The following is a 16,625-nucleotide window of genomic DNA, read 5'->3' as shown; positions in this document are numbered from 1 at the left end:
TGGAAACAATGGGGGAGAGACCCTGATGCAGCCGAGTAGCCCTTATATATATATATACATTATATATATAGAATTTGTAATCTTCTTGCATCTTGATGCAAGAAGATTACAAATTCTTGAAGCAATTCACATAAAAATAGAACAACCTACCATGAACACCCAAATCACGGAACTATTTACTCTACCCACCATGAGAATAAGGACAAGACCAGAACATAACGATGCCAACACAGAAGACACTGTTCAACATAACAGACCAATTACACCTGATTAATCTTTGGGATAGGAACTGCCTTGTATGGGCCAATAGGCCTTCTGCAGTTACCTTTATTCTTATGTTCTTATGTGCTTCGTCCCCCATTTACCCCCTATGTATCCCCCTTGTTTTTATCTATATCACCTGACCCCGTACGGGTATAAATCAACGAGTTCTGTAATATATATATATATATATATATATATATATATATATATATATATATATATATATATATATATATATATATATATATATCCTTCACCTGGGCTCTAGGAGACTTGAAGGCTCTAGGAGCTTTATTGACTGAACTATTGAGTAGTCTTAATAGGGAATGTTTCCAGAAGCAGCAGTCTGCTGCCAAACTGTAATATTTTTTCGACTCCCTCCTGACTACTACAGAAGCTCAGAAGCATTAATGACCACACGCCCACGCCATATAAATTGATATATCAGTCATATATGAAAATGAGAAATGAAACAAAAAACCATATCAAAATCAATATGAACATATTTCAAGCCCATTTTAAGGCTTCGGAAGTATGGTGTTATATTCCTCAAGTTGGGAGTTCCAGGGCTTTGTTTCGGTTTATGGAAACAGTCGTTTAGAAAAAAAAGCCCTTAACGCTCGTTGTATCTACCTGACGCTTTACGTAAGTGTTTGAACATCTGAGAATTTATGATGTAAGACTGAATTCGTGTCTGAGATTCGTGGCCGATTACTGCCTTCGCTGTTCGCGAAGATCAGATACAGTCTAAGTTTGTTCCCAGTGCCTTCTGCTATATTTTTTGTTATCTCTTGTTTTTTACATAGTCTGTGGAAATCTGTTTGTGTGTCAATGGAAATCTGTTTGTGTGTCTGTGGAAATCTGTTTGTGTGTCTATGGAAATCTGTTTGTGTGTCTATGGAAATCTGTTTGTGTGTCTATTGAAATCTGTTTGTGTGTCTATGGAAATCTGTTTGTGTGTCTATGGAAATCTGTTTGTGTGTCTGTGGAAATCTGTTTGTGTGTCTATGGAAATCTGTTTGTGTGTCTATGGAAATCTGTTTGTGTGTCTATTGAAATCTGTTTGTGTGTCTATGGAAATCTGTTTGTGTGTCTATGGAAATCTGTTTGTGTGTCTATTGAAATCTGTTTGTGTGTCTATGGAAATCTGTTTGTGTGTCTATGGAAATCTGTTTGTGTGTCTGTGGAAATCTGTTTGTGTGTCTATGGAAATCTGTTTGTGTGTCTATGGAAATAAGTTTGTGTGTCTATGGAAATCTGTTTGTGTGTCTATTGAAATCTGTTTGTGTGTCTATTGAAATCTGTTTGTGTGTCTATGGAAATCTGTTTGTGTGTCTATGGAAATCTGTTTGTGTGTCTATGGAAATAAGTTTTGTGTGTCTATGGAAATCTGTTTGTGTGTCTGTGGAAATCTGTTTGTGTGTCTATGGAAATCTGTTTGTGTGTCTATGGAAATCTGTTTGTGTGTCTATGGAAATCTGTTTGTGTGTCTATGGAAATCTGTTTGTGTGTCTATGGAAATCTGTTTGTGTGTCTGTGGAAATCTGTTTGTGTGTCTATGGAAATCTGTTTGTGTGTCTATGGAAATAAGTTTGTGTGTCTATGGAAATCTGTTTGTGTGTCTATTGAAATCTGTTTGTGTGTCTATTGAAATCTGTTTGTGTGTCTATGGAAATCTGTTTGTGTGTCTATGGAAATCTGTTTGTGTGTCTATGGAAATAAGTTTGTGTGTCTATGGAAATCTGTTTGTGTGTCTATGGAAATCTGTTTGTGTGTCTATGGAAATCTGTTTGTGTGTCTATGGAAATCTGTTTGTGTGTCTATGGAAATAAGTTTGTGTGTCTATGGAAATCTGTTTGTGTGTCTGTGGAAATCTGTTTGTGTGTCTATGGAAATCTGTTTGTGTGTCTATGGAAATCTGTTTGTGTGTCTATGGAAATCTGTTTGTGTGTCTATGGAAATAAGTTTGTGTGTCTATGGAAATCTGTTTGTGTGTCTATGGAAATCTGTTTGTGTGTCTATGGAAATCTGTTTGTGTGTCTATGGAAATCTGTTTGTGTGTCTGTGGAAATCTGTTTGTGTGTCTATGGAAATCTGTTTGTGTGTCTATGGAAATCTGTTTGTGTGTCTATGGAAATCTGTTTGTGTCTATGGAAATCTGTTTGTGTGTCTATGGAAATCTGTTTGTGTCTATGGAAATCTGTTTGTGTGTCTATGGAAATCTGTTTGTGTGTCTATGGAAATCTGTTTGTGTCTATGGAAATCTGTTTGTGTGTCTATGGAAATCTGTTTGTGTCTATGGAAATCTGTTTGTGTCTATGGAAATCATAGTATCAGAAACACTTGAGAAAATGGTGCCATGTTTTAGGCACCAGTTTGAAAGGGAATAAATACATGAGAGACGGAGGAATGTGTATGTTGGTGTAGGTTGGAAAATTCTGAATTTTAAGGTGGTATACATAGGGGATGGCAGTATGTTTGAGGGGGTATACACAAGGGGTGGCAGTATGTTTGAGGTGGTATACACAGGGGGTGGCAGTATGTTTGAGGGGGTATACACAGGGGGTGGCAATATGTTTGAGGTGGTATACACAGGGGATGGTAGTATGTTTGAGGTGGTATACACAGGGGATGGCAGTATGTTTGAGGTGGTATACATAGGGGATGGCAGTATGTTTGAGGTGGTATACACAGGGGATGGCAGTATGTTTGAGGTGGTATACACAGGGGATGGCAGTATGTTTGAGGTGGTATACACAGGGGGATGGCAGTATGTTTGAGGTGGTATACACAGGGGATGGCAGTATGTTTGAGGTGGTATACATAGGGGATGGCAGTATGTTTGAGGGGGTATACACAGGGAGGATTTCAGTATATTTGAAGGGGGGTATACACAGGGGGGGATGGCAGTATGTTTGAGGTGATACACAAGGGGGAAAGACTGTGTTTTAAGGTGATAAGCACGGTAAAAGGCAGTATATCTGACGTGATATAACCAGTGTAGAAAAGGCAGCATATCTTAAGTGGTATTCACGTACACACCAGAGGAAAGCAAGAGCACCTTCTCCCTCTTCTAAAAGCCATTCCTGTCTATAATTAACATTGAGCCTAAGATACACGGGGTTGTAAATGCTAAGTAAATAAAGGGGAGTTTAAAGTTTGAGTTGTTCTGCAGGGGTGAGGGGAAGGTAGTGAGAGTAGGAAAGGGGAGAGTGAGGAAAGTGGGAGATTTGGGTAGGTGGGAAGAGCAGCTCAGGATGCGAGATGAGAATGCAAGGGTAGAAGAGTGAAATGGAAAGGAGAATGAGGGACGAATAGGAGATAGGGAGTGATAGGAAATCAAACGTGGGGATGGAGGAAGCGTATGGTAAGAGGAGTGGATAGAAGGAGGAAGAAGGGATTGAAGTAGAAGGAAGACGGTAGATATATGTAGAGGGGGAGAGAAAGAGTAGGATGATAAGTTTGTGGGTAGAAGATACAGCAGTGAAACTCAAACGTGTGCCAATGGAATGCAGGTAAAAGAGAAGTATAAATGAGAAATAAACTTGAAAGGAGAGAGAGAGAGAGAGAGAGAGAGAGAGAGAGAGAGAGAGAGAGAGAGAGAGAGAGAGAGAGAGAGAGAGAGAGAGAGAGAGGGAGAGAGAGAGAGAGAGAGAGAGAGAGAGAGAGAGAGAGAGAGAGAGAGAGAGAGAGAGAGAGAGAGAGAGAGAGAGAGAGAGAGAGAGAGAGACGGAAAGAGGGGCGAACATGTGTTTATGAGTATTTGATGGAATGTTTGTAATTGCCTCAGTGTAGTTATAGAATGAAAGTAACTCACGTGGCTTCCCATCTTTCCTATAGATCATTGGATTCAACTGATAGTTTTGGTATCTACCATTTTCTCATTGAAAATGTTTCAACTACCCACAGCTTCGTTCAGCAAAGAGGACTTTCGAAACCCTTTCAGGCATATCTGTTTCCTTACTGTGAGTCTGTGGTGTGTGTGTGTGAGTATGTATGTGTGTGTGTGTGTGTGTGTATGTGTGTGTATGTGTGTGTGGCGCGTGTGTGTATCTGTGTACGTGTGTATGTCATAGCAAGCGAAAGTAAACAGGTTAATGAACACGTTAAATATCCGAATCATCTATTTAGAAAGTTCTGCAAATATTTTGTACATAACACCAATATCAACAGCCATTATGGCGCGGTTCAGAACAAGCTATAACACCATAGCATCATCGTGGTAAATAAATCACTCTAGAACTTTAATCGACTCACGAACATCACAGAATGTAGAACGCGTATAAACATTTACAGAAATGACAACAACACCTGTTCCGAGTTAATTGGTTTCATTGTGTCATATATAATGAAGGAGCCTTAGGGGCCTAGATTGGGGAGCAGATATTAAGGCTTTTTCAGATCGTGATAGGCATTTCATTCTCTCAGTTACGTTTAGGTATTTCGACCTTATTGCTTGCGGTAGCGGCCGTGATTGATTTGGTGAGGTAATGTGTTATTTATTATTCAGACAGGTGAAAGAGGAGGGCTGGTGAGTGTGTGTGTTTGTGTGTGTGTGTGTAGGAGTGTACACAAAAATACACACACACACACTCACACAGTGAGTAATTACCTATATGGAGCTGCATATATACACTTGCTGATCTTCTTCATCTTCTGTGTTTCCCCTCCTCCCTCTCACTCTCATTGAGTGTGATTTATCCCACTTTACCCATTTTATCGATTAATGCCTTCACTCCATTACCCCTTTCCTTCCCATCATTGAGTGTGATCTCCCCATCCCCCAAGAACCTTCTTACCTCTCACCGTGTGTGATCTATTGGCCGGCTCCTTACCTATCATCGAGGGTAAGCGTGTGTCCATCCTTGGTCCAGGACACCAGGGGTTCAGGGTGGCCCTTGGGGGAGGAGCATTCGAGCTCGGCCCTCTCCCCCGCCACCACTCGGGCCCCGCTTGGAGACGTTCTGAAGTCGTCTCGAAGAACTGTGGAAGATGGAGATCAACTGATTACAATACAGTTGCATATGATGATGATAATGATGATAATGATGAGGGGGAGGATGATGATGATGGTGAGTATCTTTATTGTTTTGTGTTTACCCCATTTTCTTCGATAGAAATATTTGTATAACAGTCATAATAAATATTATGATAAATAATAATGTATTAATAATATTATTAAGGGGTTCGAATCCAATTTAATAGCATAAATTACATGTTTAAAACGGTCCAATGGCCAGATTGGGTGTTTCAGACCACGTCAGCATACGTGGTCCACATAGATACGAGCCACTCCAAAACACACAAGAAGGAGTGATAAAGATAAGGCAGAGCATATTAGCAAAAGAAATATGCGAGAGAACACAAGTATATTGATGAGTTCCCCCCCCCCCCCTCCGAGGATCACCACTACGACCAATGCAGGTCACCGTAAGGGGTCGTTCTTGAGAAATGTATCTCAACACTACACGAATCAATAATTTTTAGAAAGGATAAGAAAGAGTTTCAGAGAGCTGTGGAATGGTAGGGGACAAGCTCCCAGGAACATTGTGATGTGTTGAACCCCATTGAAACCTTGTAAAATGGGGCTCGAGATAAACCCCCATTGAAACCTTGTTAATGGGGATGGAGTTAAGCCCCTATTAAAGAAGCTGATCACCCAGCATGGTCTAACAGACACGCGAAATGTCAGCAGTATGAGGGCTCAGCAGTGAGTGTGAAAGCAGGAGCGTCGGACAATGGTGAAGCCTGATCCCATTATTGAATATATATTTAAATTCGCGAAACCCGAAGGCGATAGGGAGACATTACACACACACACACACACTGGTCGACTTATGGGTACAGGATGAGAGCCAGGGTCATAAAGTGGGTCCCAGCACTCATTGTTAGGCAAAAACACTCACATAGAGCATCTGACACACACACACACACACACACACACACACACACACACACACACACACACACACACACACACACACACACACAATCTGTACATCAGTTGATTGACGTTGAAGGGAGAGACCAAAGAGCCAAAGCTCAACCCCCGCAAGCACAACTAGATGAGTACACACTCGTTAAAGCCACACACTCACACTCACCTCACCCACACCTGTTCTGCAACACGAATGATGGAACATAAATAATGTACTCACATCACACAAAGAATCACAGTGATATAAAGGACTCGACCCTAGAGTCTTCGACACGTAGAATGAATCAAGAAGAGGCGGGGTAATGATTAAGTAATCACTAATGATCAATAATAATCATCATTAAGTAGTCGGAGTAATGGCGTCCATAAAGAAGTGTATAATATACACTTCTGTTATATACACTGTAGAACTATATAGAGTCCATGGATTTCGGAACTTGTTATTCAACCAACTAAAGAGACAGGGTTCAAAAGCTGAATCTCAACCCATTGCAAAGTGCAGCAAAGAGAAAAGTAGTGAATACATGCAAATCGGATTAATATATTACTCGAACTGTGAAATTACACTTTGACTTTGGTTTTCAGGGTATTACACAGTGCTGTGCTAAAAAATAATATAGATAATCCCAGTTTAATTGAAACAATATTTCAGTGATAAAAATGAAGCATATTCAGAAATACAAAATCCTTCATTCATACAATTTGCTATCATATATATATACATATATATATATATATATATATATATATATATATATATATATATATATATATATATATATATATATATATATATATATATATATATATATATATATATATATATATATACATATACATATACATATATATATATATATATATATATATATATATATATATATATATATATATATATATATATATATTAAAAACAAAAAAAATGGGAAGCACATTTCAAATAATTGGCGTTTATTATTCCTCTTCAAAGGATAAATATGACGGCACTTGGCAAAAAAAGTCTTCGGAATTATCCACCCACATTTAAATTAGTTACGTGCTTAAAAAAAATATTCTACGTACACATTCATTCTGAGAATTAAACAGCTAAAACTGGCACATTACTAGCGAATAATGCGTCGGGTGCAGGCCATATCGTTGCATATTGCGTAATTCCATTCTAAGGGTATTGCAGAGTTTCGTATAACTCTGGATTTCGCATATGTATCATTTCGCAAACAGAGATAAATTTTAAATCATTTAATCTAGTAGAGTTTGTGTTTGTTTTCAGTAAAATACAAGATTATCAGACTCCTCGCGATACAATGCAATGCATAACAGGCGTAGCAAATCTGAACTTTAAGAAAATTTCCATGTAAATAAATAACTAAATATATTACATATAGGAGAAAAAGAGGAGAGAGAAAAATAGATTAGAGAGGAGAAAGGTGGGAATGACCAAGCACTGAAGAGAACATTAAATTAAAGCTGTAAGGCCAAGCTTCCGTCATTCTTTCAGAGAGAACGAGAGAGAGAGAGAGAGAGAGAGAGAGAGAGAGAGAGAGAGAGAGAGAGAGAGAGAGAGAGAGAGAGAGAGAGAGAGAGAGAGAGAGAGAGAGAGAGAGAGAGAGAGAGAGAGAGAGAGAGAGAGAAGCAGACAGACAGAAATAGCAATGCTAAAGCGAATGCGCGAAAACACTCAAAATTAGTGAGCTTCGTAGAGGTATAGAAAACACGATATATCAGGGATTTTAGACGAGAGAAAAAGGTAACTACTTTGGGGAAGTGAGAGTGAGTGAGAGAGAAGAAAGAGAGAGAGAGAGAGAGAGAGAGAGAGAGAGAGAGAGAGAGAGAGAGAGAGAGAGAGAGAGAGAGAGAGAGAGAGAGAGAGAGAGAGAGAGAGAGAGAGAGAGAGAGAAGCAGACAGACAGAAATAGCAATGCTAAAGCGAATGCGCGAAAACACTGAAAATTAGTGAGCTTCGTAGAGGTATAGAAAACACGATATATCAGGGATTTTAGACGAGAGAAAAAGGTAACTACTTTGGGGAAGTGAGAGTGAGTGAGAGAGAAGAAAGAGAGAGAGAGAGAGAGAGAGAGAGAGAGAGAGAGAGAGAGAGAGAGAGAGAGAGAGAGAGAGAGAGAGAGAGAGAGAGAGAGAGAGAGAGAGAGAGAGAGAGACAGACAGAGAGAGAGAGTTAGAGGCGAGAGTGGAAGTAGGGATGGAAAGTGTAGGGTCACACGTTGATGACTCTCTCCTGGGAGAGTTGAGGTAGGTTGTTGGTGTAGGGGAGATGGAATGAACGACAGAGGGATGGAATGATGACCACAGCATTTGAAGAAAAATACGATCAAAGTTAGACAGCGAGAGCGGGGGAAAGGGGGGTTCTGTTTGTGTGTGTGTGTGTGTATTCACCTAGTTGTATTCACCTAGTTGCGTTTGCCGGGTTGAGCTTTGCTCTTCCGGCCCGCCTCTCAACCGTCAATCAACAGATGTACAGGTTCCTGAGCCTATTGGGCTCTATCATATCTACACTTGAAACTGTGTATGGAGTCAGCCTCCACCACATCACTTCCTAATGCATTCCATTTGTCAACCACTCTGACACTAAAAAAGTTCTTTTTAATATCTCTGTGGCTCATATGGGCCCTCAGTTTCCACCTGTGTCCCCTAGTGTGTGTGCCCCTTTTGTTAAATAGCCTGTCTTTATCTACCCTATCGATTCCCTTGAGAATCTTGAATGTACAGATCATGTCCCTTCCCCCTAACTCTTCTGTCTTCCAACGAAGTGAGGTTTAATTCCGGTAGTCTTTCCCCTGTGTGTGAGTGTGTGTGTAGGAGTGTGTGTGTGTGTGTGTGTGTGTGTGTGTGTGTGTGTGTGTGTGTGTGTGTGTGTGTGTGTGTGTGTGTGTGTGTGTGTGTGTCTGAGAGACAGAGAGAAATTTAGAAGAATAAAGATGGATTTAGATAATGAGACGAGGACAGTTAAAAACTTAACATGGGATGAATTTAAGCTTTGCAAAATACTGAAGACGCTCTCAATCACACGAAAAATAACGTAGGATCACATATGTTTAAGATCACAGAGATTCGCAAACATACACAAACGCAAGAACATTTGAAACAAAAGAGCGCGTTCGCATTACATGCAATTGCATCGCGAAGACCAAGAAAACAGGCATTCTCTCCTCCATGGACATCGTTCCATTTGTTTCTTTATCTTCAAGAAACTTCAGGAAAACCTAAGAAGCATTTTATCAATTAAATTATTTATATTCAGCGTTTCTATTATATATATATATATATATATATATATATATATATATATATATATATATATATATATATATATATATATATATGTATATATATATAGTGGGTAAAAGGTAAAGACTGAACATCAGCGAGGCGCTACATATGAAGAAGTCCAGACCAGTACTCAATAGCTAGTTAACACATAACTACATTCAACCCACTTCAAGACCCCGAGCCAACGCAGAGACATAATCGAATGACCCTTGCCTACGGAACATGAGCTGTCCATGTTGATACATTTAATACCCAATAAATATCCCTTATGTTATGCCATTCATGCACTTGTTCTTTACTATCTCACCCAAAGAGAATATAATCCGGGGCGAAACACAGTAAACACGGTCTCTCTCTCTCTCTCTCTCTCTCTCTCTCTCTCTCTCTCTCTCTCTCTCTCTCTCTCTCTCTCTCTCTCTCTCTCTCTCTCTCTCTCTCTCTCTCTCTCTCTCTCCCCCCCCCCTCTCTCTCTCTCTCTCTCTCTCTCTCTCTCTCTCTCTCTCTCTCTCTCTCTCTCTCTCTCTCCCCCCCCCCCTCTCTCTCTCTCTCTCTCTCTCTCTCTCTCTCTCTCTCTCTCTCTCTCTCTCTCTCTCTCTCTCTCTCTCTCTCTCTCTCTCTCTCTCGCTCAAACACACTCCCTCTCCCTTTATTTGCCACAGATATTGTCCTGAGGCCATTAATAATGGACCACCACCAGTACAGGAAGCGTCATTTGGAAGATTGGGAAGAATGAAATAAAGTGTTGGAAAGGTGAAGGAGGGAGGGAGAGCGAGAGAGACAGAGAGAGAGAGAGAGAGAGAGAGAGAGAGAGAGAGAAACACATACAGACACATATATTGAGAATGACAAAGAATGTGAGAGACTGAGAGAGAAAAAAAGGTACAAGATTAGAGGAAAAGAAGGGAAGGGAGAAGAGCAAGTGTGTGTACTCACCTGTTTGTGCCTGCAGAACAGAGCTCTAGCTCTTGGACCCCACATTTCGCGCCTTTCTTTTCGTGGATTTAGCCTCTAAAACTAACTCCTTTAGATTATTCTGTTTAATCTCTACCCCTTACACCAAAAGAAACTTTCTAACATCTCTATGACACATCTGAGTCTAACACTTCAATCCCTGCCCCCTTGTTCTTGTTATTCATTGTTATTCATTGTAAACATTTCCTCTCTTTACACCTTATCAATCGCTCGAACTATTTTATGTGTGTATGTGTGTGTGTGTGTGTGTGTGTGTGTGTGTGTGTGTGTGTGTGTGTGTGTGTGTGTGTGTGTGTATTCATCTAGTTGTGCTAGCGGGGGTTGAGTTCTGCTCTTTCGGCCCGCCCCTCAATTGTCAATCAACTGTTACTAACTACTAGATAATTTGTTTTCACACACACACACAGGAAGCAGCCCATAACAGCTGTCTTAACTTCCAGATACCTATTTACTGCTTGGTAACAGGAGCATCAGGGTGAAAGACACTCTGCTCATTTTGTTTCTGCCATCACCAGGGATCGAACCCTGACCCCTAGGATTACGAGTACAGAGCGCTGTCTACTCAGCTATCAGGCCCCAATGTGTGTGTGTGTGTGTGTGTGTGTGAGTGTGTACTCACCTATTTGTACTCACCTATTTATGCTTGCACTTGGTTGAGCTCTGGCTCTTTGGTCCCGCCTCTCAACTGCCAATCAACTGATGTACAACTGATGATGAGGGCTCTATCATATCTACACTTGAAACTGTGTATGGAGTCAGCCTCCACCACATCACTTCCTAATGCATTCTATTTGTCAAGGAAAATTTCAAGGAAAACCTAGAGAAAATACATGGAAGGGAGGTACATATAACCCAATATGTTTCGTCTCGGAGGAGAAGGAAGGGAACGTCACAATTAGATCAGTTAACCCCCTCATAATCCTGTGAGTTTACCTGATTGGTCAGTGGATGAGCTCGAGGACCAATCATGTGGCTGGTCCTAGTCATGGGATGAGCCACTAATTCTCTCCCGCTTGCAGTCATATGGTATTGTTATTGTGTGTTGTTGTCTCTGGTCAGCTGACTCAAAATCAGCTGATTCAAAATCAGCTGATTCAAAATTTCGAAAACAGGATTCATTTCTAGATTAAATCTGGTAAACAGTCCATCAGTTGAGTGGCACAGTCAGTCGAAATACAATTAGCTGAAACACAATCAGCCGAGCGACACAATTCATATAATGACTCATTTGATATTTGCATTAATGATTAAAGAGATTCACACGAATCCGATGGGAACAAACACAAGGGGCTGGTAGCTAACACACACACACACACACACACTGAACTACAGGCCAGTGTCCCTAAACTGCATACCATGCAAGCTGATGGAGACGATTGTGCGAAGAAAGCTAGTGGAACATCTGGAGCGAAAGAACTTTGTAACACAGTATCAACATGAGTTCAGGGATGGTAAGTCCTGCCTCACAGGGTTACTTGAATTCTACGACCAGGCAACAAAAATCAGGCAAGAAAGAGAAGGGTGGGCAGACTGCATATTTTTAGATTACCAGAAAGCCTTTGATACAATTTCACACTAGAGGCTAGTGAAAAAGCTGGAGATGTAGGCTGGAATGAAAGGGATTGGATAAAGAAGTACCTAAGCAACAGGAGACAACGAGTCAATGTGAGGGGTGAGGTCTCAGATTGGCGGAACGTTACAAGCGGAGTCCCGCCGGGGTCAGTCCTTGGACCTATACTGTTTCTGATATATGTAAATGATCTCCCAGAGGGTATAGACTCCTTTCTCTCAATGTTTGCCGATGATGCAAAAATTGCGAGGAGGATTGAAACAGAGGATGACAGTAGGAGGCTACAAGATGACCTAGACAGACAGTGAATGGTCCAACAAATGGCTGTTGAAGTTCAACCCGAGTAAATGCAAAGTAATGAAACTAGGCGGTGGAAACAAGAGGCCAGACACAGGATACAGAATATGAGATGAAGTACTTAATGAAACGAACAGAGAGAAAGATCTAGGCGTTGATATCACACCAAACCTGTCTCCTGAAGCCCACATAAAGAGAATAACGTCTGCGGCATATGCGAGGCTGGCTAACATCAGAACAGCTTTCAGGAACCTATGTAAGGAATCATTCAGAATCTTGTATACCACATATTTCATTTGTAGATTTGATAGAGCCCAGTAGGCTCAGGAACCTGTACACCAGTTGATTGACAATTGAGAGGCGGGACCAAAGAACCAGAGCTCAACCCCCGCAAGCACAACTAGATAAATACAACTAGGTGAGTACGCACAAGGAGGAAGGAGTTCAAGATGCCGAGAGGAGAGTTATGGGGGATGGAGTGTGTGGTTGGGGGTGACGTCTATTATAGCGGTGTTGGCGTTACTCGCAGGCGGACTTAACATATGTCCAGTCTGGTTTGGACATGGTGGACGGAGTGACGGGAAGACGGTGGGGAGGAAGAGACAGGAAATAAGGAAATATGGAGAAAGAAGAAGGAACGGGAGAGTCAGAAAGCAGCTGGAGTAAGAAATCTCAAGATTTGTGCTGGGGACAGGAACGGATATATATATATATATATATATATATATATATATATATATATATATATATATATATATATATATATATATATATATATATATATATATATATATATATTTTCTCTAATTTTTTTTCTTATGAAATGATAAAGATACCCATTTCATTATGTATGAGGTCAATTTTTTTTATTAGAGTTAAAATTAACGTAGATATATGACCGAACCTAACCAACCCTACCTAACCTAACCTAACCTATCTTTATAGGTTAGGTTTGGTTAGGTAGTCGAAAAAGTTAGGTTAGGTTAGGTTAGGTAGGTTAGGTAGTCGAAAAACAATTAATTCATGAAAACTTGGCTTATTAGGCAAATTGGACATTGCATAGTAGGCTGAGAAGTGCGTTCTGGCTACTAGGTACGACATATATATATATATATATATATATATATATATATATATATATATATATATATATATATATATATATATATATATATATATATATATATATATACATATATATATATATATATATATATATATATATATATATATATATATATATATATATATATATATATATATATATATATATATACACACAATAAAGGAAAAAAAAAAAAAAGGGAAGGGGGTGGTAGGAGAAAAGCACACAGAAACTGTATTGGAGGGGACCTACATTCCCTCCAATGCGTTATGTGTGGTTTCCTCCGAGGCTATGGGTCCCCCTTCTTCCAGCCAGAGGTGGTACTCCCTTCCCTATAAAAAAAAAAAATATATATATATATATATATATATATATATATATATATATATATATATATATATATATATATATATATATATATATATATATATATATATATATATATAATGATTTTAATACGAATCTTCAATATTTTACTTAAGTTTTTATTCACGGTCGAGATAAGTTGAAAAAAAATTATCCCAAGTTCATTTTCGCACTTTTAATTTTGGTCTGATGCTTAGGGATGCGTTTCGCAAGGTCTCTCCTTACATTCTCAGAGACAAGTTTACCTGGTTGTTCTTGGTTTAAATTTAGCTACTCAGAACGAAATGTCCATGTAGCACTGGCTATGGTGAGCCCGTTAGTGAGTTTACCATGTTCAGCTCAGGCTTCTATTTTCTTTGGGTGAGGTGGTAAAGAACAAATGAATGAAACAAACAGATGAATGGCATAACAAAGGGGATAATAATAGTTCTTTTGGCTGCTTGTACTCCTAAGGCAGGTTCATTGGATCCTGTCTCTACGTTGGCTCGGGGTCTTGAAGTGGGTAGAATGTAATTATGTGCTAATTGGTTATTGATTGCTGCCCTTGACGTTTTGATGTGTATTACACATCAAAACTAAGACTTCCAATTACACATCAAAAGTCAAGCCTGTGCTAAACATGGTCAACTTGTCTTTGAGAATGTAAGGACTGACCTTGCAAAACGCATCCCACTAAGCGTCAGACCATAATAAAAAAGTGAGAAAATCCTTTTTGGAAAGTTAATTTTTCTGTTCTTGACTGTTTAGAAAAACAAAAGAATTATTGAGAAAATTCTTGTTAGAATCATTACTCTTATCTTTCTGGTCATATTCAACAACAACAAACTTTAAACAACACCCACCAGTGGGCCTCAAACCCAGAAAGCACAAGTACCCTCCAGTAGCTGCCATAACTACTGGTGGGTGTTGTCTAAAGTTTAACAAACTTTAGACAACACCCACCTGTCTTTTAAGGGTCTGATGTGGGTGTAGTGGGCTAAAGCATACTAGTCATGGCAGCTACTGGAAGGTAGTTGTGCTTTCTGGGTTCGAGGCCCACTGGTGGGTGAGAGAGAGAGAGAGAGAGAGAGAGAGAGAGAGAGAGAGAGAGAGAGAGAGAGAGAGAGAGAGAGAGAGAGAGAGAGTGAGAGTGAGAGAGAGAGAGAGAGAGAGAGAGAGAGAGAGAGAGAGAGAGAGAGAGAGAGAGAGAGAGAGAGAGAGAGAGAGAGAGAGAGAGAGAGAGAGAGAGTGGGTAGACGCTGTCTAGCTGCTAAAATATCCACTTCAGCCCGATTGGTCAGGCACTTCTTGCTGAAAACTATCCAGCTCCTTCTTGAAGACTTCCAGTTTTGTTCCGGCAATATTTCTTATAATTGCGGAGAGGATATTGAACAGCCGTGGACCTCTGATGTTCATACAGTGTTCTGTGATTATGCCTATGGCTTATGGTTCTGTGATTATGCCTATGCATATGGCATGGAGTGTGTGTGTGTGTGTGTGTGTGTGTGTGTGTGTGTGTGTGTGTGTGCGTGTGTGTGTGTGTGTGTGTGTGTGTGTGTGTGAAAGAGAGAGGGAGAGAGAGAGAGACAGAGATCTTTTACTATTTTATATCTCAGTATTTCCTCCAATGTCTTTTCCTCTTATTTTGTTATGCTCTCTGGATAGATTTGATTTAATTATTGTTCCTAACCGAAATATTCAACCTCTGTTTTGTATTCATGGCCACCTCTCCCTCAACCTTTTCCTTTTCACCCTTTTCTAACGCCCCATCCATCACCTTTTCACCTAAACTATCTTCCCCCCCCCCCCCGCCCTGTTTTTTTTTAATCAACCTCTCCCTCCTCTCCCATTTTTCCCCTTCTCACACCATTTCACTTCCTCCCCTCTCACGCCGGGGGCCCTTTCCTCTCCCTTTCCGCCCCCTTAATTCACCCTTCCCTGCCTATCCCATGGCTCCGCTGTTGGACCAGTATCATTAAGAGCCGCGAGACTCAACACGTGCCCTCTTCTAGACCCAGGCTGCCTTGGCTGCCTTTTTAAATGTCAACAAAACCCCGGCCCCTCTTCCCCCTCCTACCTCTCGTCTGCACGTGTAATTCACATTACAAGTTGGGATTATATATATTATATATTTTTAGCCCGTGTTTCGGCGGCGTGGCGGAGTGCTGGAGTTTGTTTAGTTCTTGTTAGCGTGTTAGGATATGTTTGTGGATATACTTAGGGTGTTTGTGGCTCTGGTATGTTGGGTATATATATTCTATTCTAATGATATATATAATATATATCATTCTATTTTGCTCTGATGAAGGCGATGTAGCCGAAAACGTGTTAAGCCGTCTTTATTTTCGCATGTGGTTTTTCCGCATACTTGGGTCAGTGTTTTTGTGATCATATATATATATATATATATATATATATATATATATATATATATATATATATATATATATATATATATATATATATATATATATATATATATATATACATATATATATATATAGAGAGAGAGAGAGAGAGAGAGAGAGAGAGAGAGAGAGAGAGAGAGAGAGAGAGAGAGAGAGAGAGAGAGAGAGAGAGAGAGAGAGAGAAACTGAGCGAGAATGAGAGTGAGAGAGAGACAGATAGACAGACGTAATCATAGAAAAAGACACCAAAAAGCCACAAGGAAAAAGACAGAGAGAAGGAGATAAAGTTATTGGCATATTTCTAGAAAAATATAAGCAAGCAAATGTTCACTATATAGGTAAATAAATTAAAACATGAATAAAACTCAATTCAAGAATAAATGTAAGAAAAGAGAAAATAGCCAAAGCAACAAAAAAAACAATAAAACTGTTTAAAAA

At 39.8% G+C, this 16,625-nt stretch overlaps 1 protein-coding gene across 1 annotated transcript in view; it reads right to left on the bottom strand.

Annotated features, from left to right (window-relative positions):
• LOC123747744 (protein sax-3) overlaps positions 1-16,625 on the bottom strand; it is a 287,736-nt gene that overhangs the window by 215,913 nt on the left and 55,198 nt on the right. The window contains exon 3 of the mRNA XM_069333656.1: positions 5,100-5,247. Coding sequence (XP_069189757.1) covers positions 5,100-5,247 — 148 coding nt within the window. The remainder of the gene's footprint in view (positions 1-5,099; positions 5,248-16,625) is intronic.

The sequence above is a fragment of the Procambarus clarkii genome, chromosome 30, assembly GCF_040958095.1.
Source record: "Procambarus clarkii isolate CNS0578487 chromosome 30, FALCON_Pclarkii_2.0, whole genome shotgun sequence".
Classification (NCBI taxonomy): Eukaryota; Metazoa; Arthropoda; class Malacostraca; order Decapoda; family Cambaridae; genus Procambarus; species Procambarus clarkii.
This window is presented reverse-complemented; position numbering and strand designations above follow the sequence as displayed.